The sequence below is a fragment of the Serinus canaria genome, chromosome 6, assembly GCF_022539315.1.
Source record: "Serinus canaria isolate serCan28SL12 chromosome 6, serCan2020, whole genome shotgun sequence".
NCBI lineage: Eukaryota > Metazoa > Chordata > Aves > Passeriformes > Fringillidae > Serinus > Serinus canaria.
In genome coordinates this window covers 25,499,722-25,521,702 of record NC_066320.1, presented here as the reverse complement: position 1 = coordinate 25,521,702, position 21,981 = coordinate 25,499,722, and the positions used below count along the sequence as shown (strand labels likewise).

Here is a 21,981-nt window from a genome sequence, read left to right as displayed (position 1 = left end):
TGACAAAAGGCATATATTTGCATGAACAGGGACTGAGAAGTAACAATCTATGCATGATATCCACATTAATAATGCTTCAGTACAGTGTGTAAGAATACCCACCTTGTCCAGGAGCCAGCCAGACATTACAGATACTTTTCTGTTGACCTTCAGAGGCTGTCACTCATTTCATTGACAATTCAAAATAAATTTAGCAAGGCACTGAAGGACTTCAGCTAAACTCATGTGAACCTTGACATGACAATTATAGCAGCTTATGCCTTTCAGAAAGCTTGCAAGCTGCTTATCATATTTCCTTTACACTATTCATCTAAGAGGCTCTAATGATTTAGTTTGGCCAAAGGCACTGGGGTTCTTTTACTAAGCTGCTCCAAGGACAAGCCTTGATACTATTAACAACACTTATTCTTGTTAGCAATAAATTTCAGTCTACTCTCAGAGAAAACATGCAAGGCTCTCTGCAGGCTGAAGGGAAAAAAAGCAGTAGTTACCCTTGGCCTCTGGACACTCTTGGCTTCCATGTCTTGTTTCTTCACTAGCGTTTTTAATGAGCGTTTCCGTAACTTCTCTGCTCTCAGCTTCTTGTGATCCCATCTGTTTGTAATCATCTATAAATGTATCAGGGAGCTGGAGAGTCTCTTCTTTCAGATGAACAGAAGGTATTTGGTGATCTTCAGGCTCTAAACGAGTGTCGGAGCTCTTATCAATTTTTCCTTCCTTCTGCTGGCAATCAGACTGCTTAGCAGATTGGTCTTCTTTCAATTCCTCTGGCTTCTGTTCAGGGTCCAGATTTAGGCTTGATGCTTCAGTTACAGCATCATCATTATCATCATCCTCATCATCTTCCTGACAGCCACTAGAAGCTGCACTGCCCTTTGCTGTTCTGAAGTTTGTTTCTAAAGCTTTATGGGCAAATTTGTCTTCACTTCTTGTTAAGTGGCTGTGATCGTTTTTCAGTTCTAACATGGTTGACATACAGGGACACATTTCTGAAGCAGCTTTATTTTTTTGATCAACTGGGACTATTTCTTCAAGCTCAGTTATATCAGGCTCCATAATTAAATCATCTTCTCCCACTTCATCTACTGTCACTAATTCCTCCATGTTAGCAGGATACCAGGTCTCACCTTCTATTTCACTTCCGCTCTCCCAGTCTCGGTCCTGTCACAGATGTAAAACATTTGAGAGATTGGTGATTATAGACAATCACTGTAAAAAGTGATCCTTGAAACCAGGAAAAATCTTGATATGGCCATGCCTAACTCCTCTTGTGTTTTAGTTTCAAAGAGTGATATGCCTTGGTGCTGTGATTTTAAACCTTAGGCACAAAGACAAAAAATCTCTACTGAATTATTACATAAACTTCTCTTTGTGAAGATTCTGTAACTGCCTTGGGGATTGCAGTCTCTCCAATCCCCTGCTTCTTGCTTTTCTGTAAGCAATAGAGTAAGGCACAATGTTTACAAAGCACACTTTGTTATGCAATTATACTACTAGGTGTTCCCCTTCCTCTGCCTCCTTCTCAGTGCAATGAAAATATACTGAACCCCATTCAAGCCATGTTGGCTTTCACTTTCCTGGACCAGGTCCTTTAAATTCACATGGTGACTCAGAAAAATATGGCTTCCTTCAGTAGTCATTCCCTTCAACCAGCAAAATCCCTCTGCCAGGGACTGTGCTGGGAGCCACTGGCCTAAACTTTGGAAAAAGAAGGTTTACAGCTATACCCCAAGGCACATATTCTGAAATACCTCATACATGCAGTTTCAGACTTACAAGACTTAGGCACTAACACTGGACTTGAGAAGTCTTAGAATTAAAAGGTATATCTTACATTTAAGACACACTTGCATCTTAGATTTCAACTCCCAGACTCCTTGTGTACACACAATCTATTAATAATCTGTATTCTCCTCCTGTTCGGCCATTCCCGCACTTCCCCTCCTAGAATCCTAAAACAGCATGAAAACTCTGTGAGGTGGCACTGCTCTTGCCAGGAGATCAGTTTTCTGCAGCAACAGATATCAGTATCTTCCATATTTGACCATCAACCCATGACCCTACAGAAATGAAGCTGGAGGAATTCCAGGGACATTGCTGTCCCCGATTGCAATGCAGCAGTAGGGGTGCTGTAAAGGCATTATTTAATTAAAACCAGAAACAATCAGGAGACTACCATCTATAGTTCATAAGGCCAGTGTTCTAAAAAGTATTCATCACAGTCCCCTCTTTTCCTACTAACTGACTGCATCTCCTATTTTTGGGCACGGTTTGCAAAGTTACCCAGTTCACTTGGGCATACATTCCTCACAGCTGCCCCTGCCAAGCGCTATGTATGTGAAGCAATGTACATGAGCAAAGAGTAACTAAAAAAAGAGTTCTGGAGACTTCAGGAAAAGCTGTCCCTTAAAGCAGAGGTCAAGGTAAGGCAAGCTAATTTAGACAAGCTCCTTCTCTAACCCCTTTATGTGGTTTTTCATGAGGGGTTAATATTTCATTTGGGAGAACCTTCTACCAAACCTGAGGTTTCAATCATTTTCTCAAAGAAGCTACACCAACAACGTGTCACCAACCTTCTCTTTCCTTGTGTTTTCCAGAATCTCTCCAGATTCTTTTTCTTGTTTATTATCTGAAGGTGAGCTCTTCACTGGAACTTGCTCCTCTTTTTCAAGCTAAAATAAATACATATACATGTATAGCAACACACAGCGGTGCTCTAGTATGCTTCTATTCTGGGTTTAGAGAAGGAAAGTCACTCACAAGGTCACATTCTTTATTTCTAAAGTTTATGCAAGTCAACTAGGCTGTGGGAAAAGACCCAACAATAAATTCCATTAGTAGAGCTGTACAAATAAAAATTAAGAAAAAGAATTTTAAACAAAATTAGAGGTGTAATTTATATCACAGAATTGGCTGAAAGACAGGTGGGGGAGAATATCAATTCATTAAAATTTCCAGCCTCCACTCTTCTGTTCTCTACCCACATTTGTTATGTTGGCTCAGATGTGGTAAGGAGAGCAGCAGTGTTAAACTCTGCAGAAGACCTCAACTGTTTTGTTTATTGACACGGGATCAGTTGAAAATGGAATTGGTTGTACAGTTCATACTAGGGAAGAAGAAAACCACAGTACTACCTCGTATTTAGTAAAAGAGGGACAAAGCCAAAGTGAGTTCAAAGCATACAAAACTATTTCTTCCTTTTAAAATAAATTACTAACAATAGTCCCCAGAGAGGTATGTCTTTAGCAAAGCCACTGTAAAACAACTTGGAAAACATGCAGAGGAGTGTGATTTAGGATGCTGTCTGACATTTCTCTCTGATGTCTCCTCCCAAGGAACCACACATCATAGCAAAATACCAGCCAAAGGAGAAAGATGATAAAAGGTGGTACAAACATGCTTATCTATGGCACGAGGCAGTGCTGCTGCTGGTTACAGACTAGTGAGTTACAAATCTAGGAAATTTCACCAACTCAGCCCCACAGGAGATGAAGATCAACTGGAAACAACCGACAATGACCCCAGCAGCACAAAGGCACAAGCAAGAGATAGAGCCCTGGTCAGCCAAGGACCTCTGCAGCCTCCTGTGCCAACAGACCTGGGGGTGGATGGCAGCAGCTATCCCTGGGGGACACCTGGGGCAGCAAGATGGCCGAGAGCCAGTAACCAGATCCCCAAGCAGTGGCAATGTGAGTATGGGCTGTACTGAGACTGAGCAAATGAGGCATCTGGATGTGTTCCCCCTCCTACTTCTTCCCAGTGGAGAATCAAACCACAAACATTGCCACTTTACCACTGGAAGTATTTCTCCAGAGATTGCATAATTTTATAGGTGAACTGATTCAGTGGTTTCTTGCATGGGAAGAGATTTCTGCCAGAACATTGAAGGGAGTGATATGAATTATCTCTGCCACAGTTGAGGGTAGGGACACATGATTAATAGAAACAATTGCTCTGTTGAGTCATCCAGAAAGAAATGTTTCTCATTAAAAGTTCATTCCCCATTTTAATAGTATAGCAACCACCTCCCTGTATAAATACTGTGCACCTCTGTAAAGTATCACTTAATTTCCAGATAACTCAATTCTCCTCACTGGCAGCGGAAGCAGGTGATGGATGCAGAAAGAACAGCTATGGGGAATTCTGCACAGAGTTAGCAGGAGGACAATTGCCTCTTCACACACAACCTGCATGCAACTAGCAGACTGTCACTTGGTTTCATTTTCAGCTGTCTGACCCCATCCCCTCATTTGTTACCCAAAGGTTTTATGCTAGACACAAAATGATAATGTCCATATACCCAACACCACAAGAGTGTAATAGATCTGCATGGTCTAGGCAAAAACATGGACAACATGGCTTCCCAAGACTTCTTCTATGACTACATTCCATAATTTTATTATGGAAAAACATATCATATTGCTGGCATCACACCCACAACAAATTCTCTAAGATATTTCAGAAAATGTACTACTTCACCACTTAAACTTCTTACATATACCTTTAGATCTCTATTTACCTCGTTCTCAGGAGGTTTGGTTTCCTTTACATCACTGCCTTCAGCAGTAGCATCTTCTTGGTCTTTTTCAGCTTTCTTAACCTTATTCTTATCACTTTGTTTTTGCCTGGAGCCCTCAGATGCTTTGCTGTGCTTCTGTTCAGCTGCCTCCTCCCTGGCAGTGTCCTCGCTGTAAGAATGCCTGCGTTCCCTTAACTTTGCCTCTTCCTTTCTCTTAGATCTCCCAGGTAAATCCTGCAGCTGCCTCTGAAACTTGTCAGATTTTGACTTAGAGGATTTTCGGTAATAGTCATCTTCTCTGTTCTTGTAGCCAGATAAAGGGTGAAGGGACCCAGGGGAACCAGTCTTTAAGTATTTTTCTCGGTGTCCTCTGCCTCCTTCAAGCCGTTCATCCAAATCAAACTTGTCCAGTTGTCGGGAATAATGTTTCCTCTCGTGTACCCACGTGTCAGTCCTGTCCCTCTTCTCATCTCCATTCTCTCGCCATTCTCTGCTATCTCTTTCCTCTTCCCGTCGAGAATAGGGGGACTGATCCCATGCGTCTCTCCCATTTCCCCAGTCGGTCCTGCTGGTCCCCAGCGGGCTGTGTGGTGAACTGCAGGAAGTGAAGCTGGGCGTGTGGGACCGAGGTGACAGCGAGCGGCTTATGGGGCTGCGGGAGCGGGGCCTCTCAGTGCCGTACCTGCTGCAGGGGGAAAAGGCAGCTACTGTAACTGGCTGTCCTACTGCTGTCTATCAATTCTTGTACACTGGAAGCTCATGGGGACTGCCCCGGGGACTGCAAACCTGAGACCCCAGGCCTTTCACAGACATGCACTGCACAGCTGCAAACAGTGAACAGGAGAAAAGGCAGTGTCATAGCCACAGAGCTTAACTAAATCCCCACAGAACTGTCAAGAATATATTCATTCATTCTTAAAAGCATCTCATAGGCGTTTAGCATTAAAAGCTTATAATATGTTAATACCTTTACAATGACCCTAATGTGTATACCCATAATACTCACTCAGCTAGGGCATCTCTGACACAAAAGTGACAAAGGCCACCTGTTTAAAAGAGATGCTTTAGGACTGTGATTCCTCTCCAATTTTACTGAAAATTCCAGAAGTCAGAGAGATCATAAATGTACCCAAATACATTTTAATCTGAACTGCCTCCTTCCCAGTTGGTCTCAAAGCACCCCCAGCCTTTATGCTTTTCAGTCAACAGGAAGGAGAGTGGAACAGTTTCATTTTTATGCTCTTCACATGCCAGACATACTTTCTGAGACATAATCAGTAGGAAAGAATTATTTTCATAACATGCACAGTTTCAATTGGATCTCATTATACAGGCCCTGTACCAACTACTGAACTATATAAAAATATATACTATTTTATAAATGAAATCCCAATTAGGAAAACAAATTAAATACAAGAGGGAAGCACACAGACAATGCTCCTTCTACCTGTAGATTTACAGATTTCCAATTCCAAACTTTGGAGAAACTTTACCTGTCGACTTCACGCAGCAGGTCCCTCTCCCTCTGTGAGTGGATGTCCTGGATTATAGCAGCCACATTCTTACCTGGTTTCTAATAAAAACAAGGACACTGTTTAGCATGCCACTCTACTCTCCAAGCTGATACAGGTGATTTGTCCTTCAAGAAATAGTATCCATGCTTCGTTCAATTGTACTAGGATTGGAAATACTTAGTTTCAGTGTTGTGGTTACACTCTAGTTTGCAGTTGCCTTCTCAACAGCACGATCAAAGCAGTAAAATGATACAAACAGAACATTTGCTCCATTACGTTGTAGCAGTCTCTCCTCATCTCTGCCTGCCAGAACAGCCTTTTAAAACTAGCTTGTTTTCAAACCTTGTTACACAATCGCTACAGAGCATTTTCTAGGAATTGGATCGGAGAGGAATCAAACCTGACTATTTTTCTGATACAGAATCAAATGTGTATAGCAGCCTATCTCTGATCCTCTAGGTATGAACTGCCTTCTCTTAATCTCAGAGTTATTCATTCTGCAGTATAGCTCTAAAGGACTATGTTTAGACAAGGAGAGCTTCAGACAAGCTAAATGCAAGATGTATCCTGGTGTGTTGATTACTCTGAGGTAGGATGCCCTACACAGGCTGGAGTGCTCGCAATTGCTCAAACACTTGGAGCGCACACAGATGAGCAACATAATTGTGCAGGAACTCAGCAGTTTGTAGCAGTATAGGCCAGCTCATGCATACTTCCCTCTTTGTATTTTTATTTGCTTTCTTTTTTTGCGAAGCAAAAGAATTCCATGATGTGAAAAGCTGCCATTGAAAAGCAGAAAAATCTTCCTGGAATCTGGCAAACTATCACATTCTCCTGGGTAACTCCTGCCTCTCTGTCAAGATGCACAGTCTCCACCACCTAACATTTGAACCCCTCCCTGTACCACATTAGGAAAGTCTGCCCTGATTTATGAACTTTTGGCAACTCATTTTAAGTCTTCTTAAGCTAGTATAAACATACAGGAGAGAAAGAGGCTTTCCCAAAGGTCAAGCCAAACCATCCGAGTTCCTTCATTTTTTTTTCCCCAAGGCTCATAAAGGGACTCCAAACATTAAATTGGAACATTACTGAGCTGTTCTACAAAATAGCTTTGTGCTGTGTTAGGTAATACAATACGGAGCTCTTAAGCTCTGCATTGCCAGTTCTGGTCCAAGTCACCATGAAATAAAATTACTCTCTTAGCATTACATGGCAGTATATAAGACTCTATAAATACTTTCACAAGAGCAGCGATCTCTGGACATCACTCAAGTGTCCAGAACAGAAGTGTCACACACTCTACAGAAAGTCTAAAGAATATTGCTCTGATTTGACTCTATGTTAAAAGAAAAAAAACAACCAACCAAACAAAAGCAACAACAACAAAAAAAAAAAAAAAAAAAAAAAAAAACCCAAACAAAACCAACAACAACAACAAACCAACCAATCAAAAAAAAAAAAAAAAAAACCAAAACCACTTGCTCTATAACTTAGATCATTCACAAGAAATAAAAAGAAATCAGTATTCTGTTTAGTCCTGTTACCACTGCTTGGTGTCAAGACTGCTATGGCTCAAGCATGGAAGCAGTGAAAAAAGCATTGTTCTGGGCCTAATGCCTAATGACTAAAAGCACAGAACTATCTTATTTTTGCTGACATGTTGTATCTTACACATGGCTGTGTTTTAGACATTTGTTAGACCAAGCAATGTAGGGAGCCTGCTCACAAGGAAGCCCAGAAGGGATTTTTGAAAGAATGGTATGAAAGGATCATAGAAAATGGGGTCTCTTCCAAGAGATACAATTTAAAATAAGAGCCAGTGTAAAAGATCAATAATATACATTCCTTAATTTATATCTATTTATTTTTCCATCATATTAAAGCATTAATTAGAAATCAGTAATCAGCAATAATCTTTTAAAATGTATTCTCCAGATGTGCCATGGAAACTCATTTAATTTGATCAAGAATGACCATCTTACCTTCAGCTGTAATTCCTTGTATCTTTTAGACATTCTAATAAGTAACTTGTCATCATTTATCATGGCAGGTTTTTCTTTGTAGTACTGTACCATGGCTTGGGCTGCTTCACTGTAAGCCATTTCCAGAAAGGCCTAGCACAAATGGAGAGAACTTTACAATCTATTACATAATTAAGAATACAAAGTAAAAGAGAGAAAAGTCAGCACAGTAAATTTTCTCTGGATGCTTTTCATGCAAAATGTCTTGATAGTACAAAATTGGGTAGCTTTCCAGGCCTGAAGCTGAAATGATAATACTCAACCTTTCTCTCATTCTTTCTTTAACTGTAAATAATGGTTTCAAACCAGATATTAAAGCCAATATGTCACCTTAGATGGTGGTTCAGTCAAAAACTAAATGACTGGTATCTAATCTTCCTTGAATGGCAGTGTTCCAGGCCAGACTGGATGTGACTCTGAGCAACCTGTTCTAGCAGAAAGTGTCCCCTGCCCATGGCAGGGGGTTAGAACTAGATGGTCTTTAAGGTCCCTTCCAACCCAAATCATTCTATGATTCTGTGATTTTTACACATTACAATCTCAAACATTTTCCACTAGCATGGATTCTACATCCATCCATTTTGTCTGCTGCAGGAATGTGAGAGAAGATATTCTATTCTTACCAGCTTACACTACTGGTATGCTTAAAATACTTAAGGTATACTTAAGCTACTATAAAGAACAAGAGAAGTCTGAAAGTAACGCTAACAAATGGCTGAGAGAAGGCAGAAATTAATTGTTTTTTAAAAAAATAGTAAAAGTGCAGTTTCACAACACTTTTTAATTGAGATTGCCAAGATTTTTAAAGAAGTACTTTTTTAGATGTGGTCATGTTTACATCCTCATCTAATTCAGTGACCAGCAAATTTTTTTCACGTTGAGAGCATGTTCCATATATTTAAGTTTCTATTTCTACATAAGAGATTTCCCCCCAAAGACTTGTCTTCATGTTTATGTCTTCATATCTTTATGTCTTTATGCCAACAGATGTCAACACTGGTAACCCCAAATGTACAGTACCTGATTAGTAGATTTCATGAGGATATAGTTGGTGACCTTTCCAAATGGGAGGCCCAGGTTAATGACATCATTCTCTGTGCAGCTTCCCTCGGGGAGGTTGCAAATGTGAACAACTCGACCCAGTGTAGATTTCCTCTGGGGAAACTGGGGAAAAAAAATCCAACTCAAACCAATGTTTTTATGTTACATTTTACATTTCTGCAAAAAATTAAATGCTCTGTTCACCTGCTATTAAGAAAAAAATATTCTTTAAAACTTGCATTTTACAATCCTGGTTTAGAAGTACAAATGGAAATGGAAATGTTTAGCTGCAGTGCAATGGAGTCTCCATCCTTGGACTTTGCAAAGTCCAGAGAGGATTTCTAGAAGGGAGACTGTCCTTCAAACAGGATCAACAATACTCCTGCAAAAACTAACTGCTCACTGCAGTCCTTGCTGAATTTATGGATATTGGAAATCAGTTTATGTGACTACATGGATGTTCAGGATAGCAGGGACTAAATTTAAATCCTTCTTCATGGAACAGACTGGGCCTGGGGTAAAAGTGATCCCACTTGACTTGTGAGAGGACACACAGCTGAACCTGGGGTTAGAAAACCTGCTACTTTTCCCTCTCACTGCAACAACAAACAGGAAGAAGGACTTCCCCCTGGGGGCACAGTGAGCAGTGGACATGCAGAGAGGCAGAGCTCCCAAATTGGGCTGGCTCAGGCACAGAGCACTGGAGTGGTAATCACTTCCCAAGGGTGGAAGTCTATTTTGGAGTGCTGGGGCAGTTCCGAAAGAGCTGCCCGTCTCCTTGGCATGGGAAGCAGGCTCTATACTCCCTGTGCAAAAGGCATCAGGGTACAGCCAGAGAGAATGTTAATTTACCATAGCTAATGACAAGCAAAACATCACTCACACAGGATTAAATCTTTCCAGACTACCTCCATGTTTATGACCTCTGCATTAGGATTTTACTGAAGAAGTAACTCTACCTTCAGTTAAAATTGTGCCATTCAAGGGAAGATGCAAATCATGTAATCTTGTGGGATCAAGTTCACCAGAGCCATCACAAATGTTTGGCTTGTCAGCAAGTTCACAAGTTACAGAGCTAATGTTATCTTATTTACACCTCCATCCTGTTGCCTTCCCTCCAGACTTCACCACTCAACCATTTCTGTATTTTTGCTGCACTAGAACCCTGCATTACACAGTCATCTGCTACTGAGCTTGCATCTCACAGAGCCCACTCAGTTGCATAAGGTAAGTCAAAAATGTCCAGAAGTAAGGTTTTTATTCTGGCAGAAAAATAACAAAGACCTAATCCTGAAAAAAAGATGAAGCAATTCAACTCCAGTTGAACAGAAAAGGTAGTGATGTCTGCACGCATCTGGCAAGGCAGCATGCAGCACAGAACAGAAGAACACTACTACAGCTAGAGGAAAAGGAAAAGGAAACATCAAATGCAGTCCCTGTGCAAGAACACCCCAGGTCACCAGTCACCTTTTGTTTGTTTTGTTAGATCTCTTAAAAGATGGTATGTAAGAGTATATTGGACTAGAAAGGCTCAGCTCTTCAGTGCCTCGGCTCCAGAGCCCACGCTCCCACACACAGCCCTCACAACATTAAATCAAACAACTGTAAGACATTGCCACTTCCCCACAATTGTCAATGGCTTAAATTAAAATGCTATGCCATGAACCTGCTGTAGTTCTTGATTAAGAAGTGGTCACATACTCATGCCAGAAATCAACAGGCTGCACCAAGCAATAATGTTGTCAGCTGATTGCAGTTAAATTGGATCCATTCATTAAACAGAGCTGTAAATCATGGCCAGAAAAGGAATATACACCTTCCATATTTACAATCAGGAAGTTAGAGGAGCTGTTGCATGCCTGGTGTTGAATGTAATTTTCAGTAAGACTCAAAGTTAACTTTCTTGGCAACCAATGTCTACCAGGGGTTACCAATGCAGCTGGAAGCCTTTAAAAAAAAAAAAATCTAGAAAAAATTATGTACAACAGCAAAATGTACCTCATATTATTCACCATTTTATTTCACCCATCCAATTTGGTGATTTTTTATTACAGCTGCTTTCTTACATTTGTTGTTGTGCTTCTTGCTTTTCAAATTTTTTTATCCTTTTCTCAAGCTTCTTAGGAAATTTTTTCTAAAGATAGTAAGAAACTGCCAACCTCATCCCTCCAGTGCTAATGGCTCACCATGCCCAAGTGAAGACTGGTAGCACTTGCCTTTTACAGAGGGATAGAGTTATTTGCAGATGGACAGCACAGAGCAAGCTCTTCCAGAAATCTGAACACTTTGTTTATGATTACATGCAGGGTCAAGTGTAATCTCTTACTCCTCAGTTAAATGGCAGCAGCTTAGCTGAAAGTGAATACTACCGTGCAAAGGTGTAATAAATTATAAGCCACCTGGGTTGCAGAGTGAATGACAGCTGGCAAACTCAGTCTTAACACCTCTAATATAGCTCCCTGTTCATCCAATAGGCTTCTGAAGAAAAAAGGGATTTACAGCATCCAGGAAAATCAAAGTTATTGTTTGTTTTATATCTCAAAATACTGCAGGTCATTCAGAAGAGGACTTCTTCAGGCAGCTTAAATGATAAATAGCGACAGATTCTAAAGAGAAATGACACTGGTATTAGCAGTGATTTCATTTGTTGCGAAGTTGACAGACATGATGAAAAGGAACATTCCTCTGCACCCACTACTAGTCCACCTCTGACCTTGGAGGCAGCTGTCATGAGCAGCTCTGCTCTTTGCTGGCCTGCACTCACAGTCTCTGTGACAGGCAGAAGCTGAAACCCCTTCAAATAACCTCTTGCACAGTAAAACTGCACTGTAGAAAATTGGCTGGATTAAGGAAATCTGGGTGAACTTTCTGCAAGCAGTGCCTGATGTGAACTGGAGTGCCACAGGGACACAACTCAGCCTGGCTTTTCAGAGTGTCTGAGACCACATCAGGAGAGATATATACATAAAAGTTAACAAGGTGAAAAGTTGAACCCCTGGATTACTGCTGCTATTCCATGAACGCCCTAACATAAGTCTTTGGTGTGTCCAGCTCTAGTTGTAACTTTCTGATATGTGATGAGTTTCATTTTAACCCTAACAGCTTTGTATTTTCATTATGAATATGGTTTGCTTTTATTTGCCTTTTTTTTTCTCTTTTAAGACATTCCTGCTTTGTCAGTGTAAGAACTCCTTTTAATGTTGGTTCTTTTTTCTGCCATTTTTTTACTACAGAGCTAGGAATTCAAGTGTGCATTAGAGCAATATAAAACTGGGTACCTGTGTTGAATGCAGGGCAGGGATTAATAAACCTAAACCATGGAAGGCTCCACATCAAAACAAACTTGCTGAAAGGCTACCAGTGACAACAGAGGATATAAATACTACACTAAAATAAACTAAGGAAAAGCTAATCCAGAAAAGCTGATCTGGGACCTCCGGGAGAGTAACAGTGAAGCTGCAGCCACTGTCTTTGCCACTGTTGCTACCTGGGAGAAGGACCTCAGTGTGAGAGAGGCAGAGAGCAATTGCTACAAATAACCAGAGAGACAGAAGGTTGCTTGGTGGGCTCAGTATTGAAGGTAACTCATAATTAATCCAAATCTTCATTCCAAGCTGAAGCTGACCTTCCTGGGTCAAAAAGATTCAGATAATGGGGGAAAAAAGTCAATGGAAAACACACACAAATCTGTTTACCCACTTCCCCAAATAACTCTGACAAGCAAACAACTGTTAGCACTGGAAAAAACAAAGCAAAACAAAACTACAACCAAGTTCATATTTGGTCAAAATCAAAAGCATAAAAGAACTCCAGGGAAGTTGAAATAACAGAGCAAATACTGACTACTGTCTAAAAGAAAGCCTTCAGGGTTTTAATTCCAGTTAGCAGAAGTGGCTTCTACAACAATCTTCTACAAGAAACATAGACATCAATTTGCTTAGGTACTCACTCTTACCCCTGATGGAGGAGAAGAAAATGTAAGACCTGGCTGGCCAAAGGATCTTGCTGGTGTAGCGATATAAGATGCGCCAACATTTGGTGGATAATCTAAATAATGGATTACACACACACATTTCATTAAAATCTTAGCTCATATTAATTGCATTAATGTGCTCAGTGAGCAATGCCCCATTTACATAGTAAATAATTTCACAGTCTCTACACCAAATTATACACTGTTTTGTTGTAATATGAAAACAAGTTATTGTTTGAAAGAAAAATAAATTCATATTTTAAAGGGTACAGTACTGGCTTTCATTTTTTTTGTACTCAACTTCTCAAAATTTTTCCTTGGAAACTTTTATCACATTTCATTTTAAAAATGCAGTTCTCCTCAGAGACTGATTTCCCTTTCAATTAAATGAAGTGTTTTTAACTACTGCACATACAACCATTCACCTTCAATACTGGATGGATTGAAAACTGCTGCATTATTGGGCGATAAATGCAATGTTCCATCTGCTGAGCTTAACATACACCGGATACCAGTGCTGGAAAAGAAAGAAAAGAACTTTAGGGACATGCATGATGTACCAAAAATATTAAAGCTTCATTGCTAGGCAATAAATTCCCAGTGGAAAACCACTGAAGTAAGGGATACTCTGTTAGCAATTCAGTTTGAAGAATTCACTTTAAAATAATACTTACTTATCTGAAAAAGCCATACATTTTTGAATGTGAAGACTTCCCTTAATGTGCTGATCCCAGTCCTATGTTGAAACAAAGAGACGATGAACACAGGAAAAATCCTGAGACAAATTTACAAAAGATTATTCTTCCATTCAGTTTACCTTATTCTAAAAACAACACTGAGATGCTGAAGACACTATGTGATGTCAGAGCCAAGCATTTACTGATTTATTATTTGAATGTTAAATTATCAATTATTTTACAAAAGGAAACCTTCTCTGTATTAGCTCTTAAATTTAGTGTATTTCTAGTAATAAAGTTATTTCACTCTTGCTGAAGACCTCATCCTGCAAGGTGCTAAGTACCCTCAATTCCTGCAATGTCTATAAAGAACATGTTCAGTATTCAAGGCAGCCAGGACAGTGCTTATTATTTCACTAGATCAGCAACATTTGTCAAAGTACACTTAGCTATTTACATTTCTATGATTCAATTGAGGCAGGGCATTAAATACCAACTAACAGATCTGAAACTCACTGCTATGGCATTCCCCCTGCACTTTTAAAGTGTTTAATGAAAACAAGAAATGCCCAGCATGCCCAAGACAGGGTCTGCTTCAGCCCAGCCCCACAAGCTGCAGTAACCAAAGCAAAACCTTTTGCAAGCAGTTGCGAATAGCGTAAAAGGTAAACATGAAAGCAATTATGTTCAAATATCCCAAATCCCCAGGGTGTGGAGGGATCAGGTACTATTTAATCTGCTGGCCATTTTCCTTCTTACATACAAGTTGTTATAACTTTATTGTCAGGCCACCATCAGCATGAGAACACATGCCTTTGTGGTTAGCTGCTGGTCCTGTGATGCGACAGAAAAGGTCATAAGGACTTGTAGAGCAGGGCTCACCAGGAGGCCAGAACAACCATGGATGGCTGTGGGGCTCAGAGGTCCACTTAAGTGGCCTTCTCCAGACGTGACCTAAATAACGTGACCTACAACACACTGCCTGGGAAACTGGGAAGCTGTTTCTTGAGGGTGAGGTTGAATTTGGAGCTCCCTTGGCAGTATGAACAGAAAAGAGAGAGAGAGCACAGTCTGTACCACATGAGCTGAGCAGCTTCTTGCTTTCAGGTCAAAGTCCCTGGGGACCTTGAGACCTAAATTTTCTTGTGAGACACAAGCAAGAAAAATTTCTTACAGAGGAATTGTTAAAGTAAGTTTACCCAAAAAATGCACTGGTTTGTTTAAGCAAGCTGCTTCCATGAGGCTGTGTTAGGGGGAAGCCTTTGGGATCAGAAAAAAAGAAGCAGATGAAACTACAGATGTCGGTCGCAACACTGGCTTGAGTATTGGGTGATCAGCTTCAAGCTCCTCCCCACCTCGCTCCGGGCCCATGAGGTGAGCTAGGACCTCGGCTCAGACCTCATGTTCCTCACATCAGTGCTGTAATCTCACTGTCTTTCACGGCAGCACGTGGAACAAAACTGGATTTCGAAGCCCCAGTAACTGCCATGAAACAGATGTACCATGCCCTGAGCAAAACTTTTGTTTCTGGGTCTCTCAGGGCACCTCTGTGGTGATGGACACTGGCAGTGAGGGGTGGCAGGAGCTGGTAGCCAGATCAGTCACCTGACAGCCTGTTCAAGGGTCTGAACCGTGCCCAGGGACGCCCTCAAACCACTCACCTTCAGATCGAAGATCTTCTTGTCGCACAGGGCACAGATGTGGGGGAAGTGGAGAGGGGTCACGCCGCGGAGGTCGCCAAGCTGGTGCGGCGGCAGGGAGCGGGTGGGCAGTTCGGGCGTGCCGCCACTGCGCTCCTCCTTCTGCCTCATGCGAGGGCTGCCGAAGCTCTGCGCGCTGTGGTTGAGGCGGCCGAAGGCGGGGGGGGCGGCCGTGCTGAACTTTGTGTCAGGTGTCGGCTCTTCGGGGTTGTACAGCTCGTTTCTTATTTCATACTGCTGCTGACTTGCTGACGGCCACAGGCTGTCGCCGGGCATGAGGTCAGACTTGTTTTGGCTGGGGAAATTAGGGATATTTTCCCACTGGTTGCTTGTATTGCTGCCATGCAAGACAGGGCCGGGATCTCCTTTCGGATGGGAGCCCGTGTGTGGGTCGCTGGGGAAGGCCCGTGCTGCACCGTGCTGTGCTGCTGCCCCGTAGGACTCCTTGGGAAATGTCGCTGCCGCCTCATGCTGCAGCTGGCCGGGAGCCCCAAAGTGACTCTCGTAGCGCGGCCCTGCTGCTGAGGTGGCAGTGTGGGTGCCACCAGCAAGGAAGCTGTGCTGGCTGGACTGTTCCCCCTCCGAGGCGAATACCTGAGAGGCAGCAGTGACGGCATTTTGCTTGCTGTACTCATAAAAGCCCCCTGCAGCAGTAGATGTAGAAGCACCTGCCTTGTTGAGACCCACCACCACGGGTTGCTGGCCAGAGGTCGGAGCCATGACACTTCCAAAGGGATTCATGACAATTGTGTTGGGCGCCTGGGCCTGGACGGCTCCCAGACCTCCCCCTGGGGCAGCTAAGGCCGGGCTCTGGGCAGGAAAGGCAATGCCACCAGAGGGGAACCTCGAGCCAGCGATGCCTGGCCCCTGGGGTGGGCCTGCAGCGTGGCCCTGCGGGGCGCTCATCACCGTGGGGTGTCTCAGCTGGTTGAAGAGTGGCTGCGACATGGCCACTTTGGAGAGCACCTGGTTGAGGACAGTGGCAGCGGCCGGGTTGTTGGTGACGGCAGTCTGAGCCAACTTCAGCCTGTGGAGCGTGAGCTGTGCCTGGAGCTGCGCCAGCTGCAGGCTCGCCGGCGAGGGGAGCAGGGGGCTCGGGGCACCAACAGAGAATGGACTCTTCTCCAGGAGCTTGGCAGCGCTGCAAAGGATCAGCATCTGGGTTAGCCAAATTCACCCCATGCCTACCTACACCCACCTCCTGTTTAAACCCAGCATGGGATACACAGCTGCTGCCAATGGTTTGGTGAATCCAAACACAGGGAAAGCAAAGGCCACACAGACCCTCCCACAACATCCCCAAATCAGCAATTTTCCCCCTTTTCTGCACATCATGCAACCTCCAGCTTCCCTGCTGAGACATCACTGATCCTGGCTGATTTTGTGATACCATAATTATTCCCTTTTCCTACAAAGCAGGCAGATGTGAAAAAGAGGACATCAAACAGGATTTTAAAGCCAGCCCCACAGGTATTTCCCACCTAGCACATCTAGCTGTATAAAGAGAAAATATTCCACAAGAGAAAATATTCCACATGCATTTATTTTGTTTACAGTCCTTGTGTTATTAATCTGCACAGAAGCTTGTCCTGTCACAAAGCCTATAGTTTTGCAAATGAAAATATAGAGGAGAAAAAAAACTGAATGAGAAGCAACTACAAACAAGCTGTCCTCAAGAGTTTTCCCTGTTCAACTTGAATCTAAGACAAAATTTCTGCAGTGCCAGCTGGTGAAAATCAAGGTCTTTATACTTCCTAGAAATAAAAGGTACACTGAGTGTTGTCCTTCAAGTCTCATACATGGGATGAATAAATGACTGAATTGCCTGCTTGAACTCCAGAGCTGGGAAAACATAAGATGAATTTTTCAGGCACATGGTGGTTCTTTGCTTTGGGAAACACCCTTGAGACATCTCACCAGTTCACAGCACCACCACCAAACTATCATTTTCATGCTCCTACTGGAAAAATGTTATCCTTCACTTTCCACCACCTCTGCTCACAGACAACACAGCTACTCATAGCATTACAAATGGCTGTTCATTCTGACAGTGAGAGCAGAGAACACTCACACAACAGGGATGTGGTCCAAAGCTCAATTAATTTATATTGTAAAAATGTATTGAGTTTCAATTGAGGCCTTTCAAAGTAGCAGGAACTATGCATCAACCACCACGCAACCCTCACTGTTAATAATTGGCCAATTTGCTAAACTGCATGGATGAAGCTGTAGTTAATGATAAATGTCTTGTCAGCATGCTACATTTGAAAACCACAAATTAGGAAAACATCTGCTTAAATCCAACGTATGACTAAGAGAAAATGAATGGGTTTCATATTTAACATTTAACTTCCACTAGCAACTGCAAAGCACATCTGTCTCCCAAAACACAAACCACCGTTCGGATAAATGCATCATTATGTAATGACAGACTCCCTGCCAGCACAGGCTGACACCAGTGCTCAGCTTCAGAGCTGAGGTGCCTTTTGTTTCCCCATGTGGTTTCCATCACTTACTCTCTGACTTGCACTTACAACACAGTTTGCTGTAAATTTGATTATGGAAGAGAGTCAGGGCGCAAGTACAGTCAAAACATCATGGAGAGCCTCACAAACCCCAGCACGTGACATGCTGAGGACCCACAAAAGCTGCTGAGGAGTGCATGTGGTGGGAGGGGCTCAATGAGCCCCAATGCCACAATGGCACACACACTGTCATTGCCACTGGGGTCATGGCATGGCCCTGTGCCTAGGCTGTATTGTGCCACCAGCATCTGGAGTGCCTTGACTCATGGCGTGTTTTCTGACATTTACCACAGTCCTGCCAACAGTTTCATTTTATAGCTAGTTATACCCTTTGTTCTTTAAGTAGCTGCAAAACTCTTTAAAAAACTTTTACAAAGCATGCAAATAAGATCTGCCCAGTGGTCTCAAAAAGAAAAGCCAGCAGAGTACAATGGTTTCAGCTCAGGAGCCACAGATGACTCCTGTTCCCAGCAATCTAATTCCATTGTGCTGCAAGCCTATGCAGCAGTGCGCTTATCCCAACAGCTGCAGCCACTTCCCAGCTCTGGTGGTTACCTGCTGGACACAGGCACAGGCTCCTTCTCCAGCTAAACCATCTCACTTGACACTGCCACAAGCCCTGAAGCTGCCTCAGCCTCATGTCTTGACCAAGTTTGGAACACTGTTTCCAAGAACCTGCACCCCTGCCTGGGCAATGCTCTGGCTCTCCCCAGCTCTGTGCTTGCTCCGGGGATCTGCTGCTGGGTATGGGGAAGGCAAGGCCAGGAGTGCCCTGCACAGCTGCATTGGAAATGCTCTGGTCACTTCAGACCAACAGCCTTTGGACCCTGCTGTGGAGCAGGGCAGCACCAGCTCCCTGTGCCTGCTGGCTTAATCCCTGCATTGCAAGCCAGCAGTCCAAACCAAGGAAAGACTGGGACTGCAGGAAACCTTACCAAAAATGAACCTTGTATGAAAAAGCTACAGCCTCTAACCCACTTCCAGAGGGACAGAATAAGAGGGAACAGTTGTTTCCATGCAACAATAGGTTTGGGAATGGCCAAACCTTCAAAATCCATGTCTATTATCAATTTCCAGATTTCAGAGTGTTTCGGGTTGCAAAGTTTATCCTCCCACAGCAGAAACAGAATATTTTATCATCTAACCAAGGCAAAGAAGGAAGTGCTTGTTCTTGGGTCAGTGGGAAAGCAGATATGCAGATAGAAGGTTGGAGAAGAGCTGTACATAAAGCATCTTTTAGAGAGATACCCAGATTTGAGGATTTCTGTTCTGTTGTGAAATACACGATGCAAGAGATACACCAGGCCAGAGTACACAGCTTTGAAAGCTTCTTTCTTTCTATTCTACTACCAAAATATTTATGTATTTGATAACATAATTTTGTAAACAATCTTGGTACTGACTCACTAACCTACTGGAAAGTGCAAACACAAGGTAAGGATAGCACTCAGCTAAGGTATTTTGTGGGTGCCATTCCCCATTTGGACACACCTCCCACCCCCAGCTCATCCTCAGGTTACCAAAAGGCAGCCTCCACCTGCTCGTGGGGGGTCTCTGCCACAAGATGATTGAAAGCAGCTGAATGAAGCTCTCATTCTGCATCAAGCGCTCAGGGAATTGGCCTGCGTCAGACAGAGTTAGCTCTATCCCGTGCAAAACATTCCCGATTATAAGGTCAGCAATGTAAAAAGTAAACAGAACTTGTCCTCTGCAATTATTTATTTAACACCCGCTGTACAGCTGGCCTACACCAGCACCACCAGGAAGGTTAGAAATGGTCTTTCTTTACTGAAATAATGACAGGCAGGAGTGCTGCCACACAATTTCGGTAAAGAAATCCATAGCCCAGACAAATTTTCATACAGCTCTGAGATGGGAGTTGAAATTGTACATTGATATCGCAGCACTCACAATGGGATTGCAAACACTGGCAAGGTCATATCACCATAAATCAATTCAGCCCACCTGCTATCTCTGTAATCTTTATTATGCTTTTATTATCCAGGAACAGTGTCAGAGGTAAGGTATCTAGATGGCTGGATTATTTGAGCAATCCTGTCTACAAGAGTGATGAAAAGATTGACCACAAAACATGTCTATTAGAACAGATCAACAACCTGGAGCTCGATTTTCAACTGACAAAACTAAGGGTTTTAAAATGCTGTCCAGCACCTTTCAAAATTAGGAAAGAAAAAAAATATCTGGACTAATAAATTAATGATCTGAGTTACAACTATTTATATATTCACAAATATTTGAAATGCTGCATAAGGTGTGAATTTGAATACTTTAAAAAAATTAATTCATAGCAGTATAGAATTTTTCTTGTATCTTCCATGAATCTTGCACATATTCTAAGATTTTTGCATTCCCCCCATGAGACAAGTCTTTACATATAATTACACCAGTCAAAATATTCGCATGAGAAATTTTTAATAATTTTTGTTCCAGAGTGTGCCCTTTTTTCCCCCAAGCAGTCTGCATTACTATGTTAAAATTTCAGAATTAAAATTACAAGGACATTAATGTACCCAAGTATCCTAAACGTATCATCACTCTGCACTAGTAGAGTATTAGATTTAAATGTGTGCAGTAGCATGCTGGTTTTTCTAAAATTGCTTCTGAATCAGTTAGCAAACTTTAAGTTAATGATCCAGGACTCCTGAATACATCACACAGAACTATTTCCTAATTATGCAAGCACAAAATCATTCTGTTATGTAGAAAGGTGAACACATCCCTTCCCTGTAATGCATCACTTATGAGAAATATATTGAGCTGCCTTCTCTAAACTCATCCAAAACAATTGCCACTGTACGAAAAAAGCAAATAAAAATGCCTTAAAAATATACAAATCAACTGTTTGATGATGAAGTTGGCAAGATATTAGGGGTAGACGTGGTTTTCAAATTAAAATGTATAATTTGACAGCGCTTCATTAAAATTGCATGTTTGTATGTTAGGACAGAATCCAGCCTCTTGAACACAAGGGAACTACAACATCATATTTCAAACGCTGTTAGGAGTAAAGACAAAGTTTAGCAAACTCCACAACATATATAAATTATTATATAAATTAATTTTTATAATTATATTTAATGTGATGCTGTTTTGCTGATCTTATAAATAATACAGGGTCTATATTTACTTTTGCCTGTTGAATAAATCCAGCAATTATAACAAAAAAGACTGGAGCATTGGTTAAAAAATGAACTCTGGAACTTTTTCCTTAGATTGTTTCTGGCTGATACTAAATAACTGTTCACTTTCCCTTCAGCTCCACAAGAAGTTTTTTGTAGGACTTTTTTGTTCAAGTAAAATGAATTTCTTGGTCATAAAAGCTTGGAAAGACTGCTGAAAGGAGAAAACCCTTCACCTTCATAATTTAAGCTCTGAAATCATCTACCACCAAACTTTTTTTTTCCTGAGTTCTGGTTAGAAATGATAAAAAAAAAGAGATCATGTTTCCCAGTAAGTTCAGCTAATGGTGGGGAGCACTAAAAACCTTAAGCTACTTTAATACATGTATAAGCTGCAAGTAAAACCTTTCTTATCCCAAATAATGATTTTCTGAAGCTTTCCATTACACTACTGAGAGAGGAAAATAAAACATCAGCCAATGTATACATGTGCTTTGTCAAGTGAGTTTTGCATGTTTGGCAATGCTAAACTCTACTAACCGGACAATTATCTAACCTAACAGTTATCTAGAAGATGAAATGTAAAATGTTATCACAGAGCTGCTAACCCTGATGTTTACAAAGCTAATGGGAGTTAAGTGCTTGCCTCCTACCAAGAGTCCTTCTGCTCGTTTTGGCTTGAAACTTTCAAACCAAAGGATTCTCTTGCCAGGCAATTTTCACTAAGAAAGGAACCAGATAAAGGGGCAAAACACAGTAGCTTTGTCTTGGATAAAAGTTCTTTGTTTTGATCACAGAAATAAAATTGGAAGTGATCTTAGAAAGATGGTTAGACCAGTTCCTGAAGCAGGATCAAGCTGAACTCAACCGC

The 21,981-nt window shown here is 41.9% G+C and overlaps 1 protein-coding gene across 1 annotated transcript in view; it reads right to left on the bottom strand.

The window, feature by feature from the left end:
- Positions 1–21,981, bottom strand: part of RBM20 (RNA binding motif protein 20) — a 99,601-nt gene that overhangs the window by 7,733 nt on the left and 69,887 nt on the right. The window contains exons 2-11 of the mRNA XM_030241471.2: positions 15,407–16,586; positions 13,743–13,804; positions 13,494–13,585; positions 13,045–13,142; positions 9,075–9,218; positions 8,016–8,147; positions 6,013–6,092; positions 4,520–5,204; positions 2,574–2,672; positions 492–1,161 (exon numbers count right to left, since the gene is read on the bottom strand). Coding sequence (XP_030097331.2) covers positions 492–1,161; positions 2,574–2,672; positions 4,520–5,204; positions 6,013–6,092; positions 8,016–8,147; positions 9,075–9,218; positions 13,045–13,142; positions 13,494–13,585; positions 13,743–13,804; positions 15,407–16,586 — 3,242 coding nt within the window. The remainder of the gene's footprint in view (positions 1–491; positions 1,162–2,573; positions 2,673–4,519; positions 5,205–6,012; positions 6,093–8,015; positions 8,148–9,074; positions 9,219–13,044; positions 13,143–13,493; positions 13,586–13,742; positions 13,805–15,406; positions 16,587–21,981) is intronic.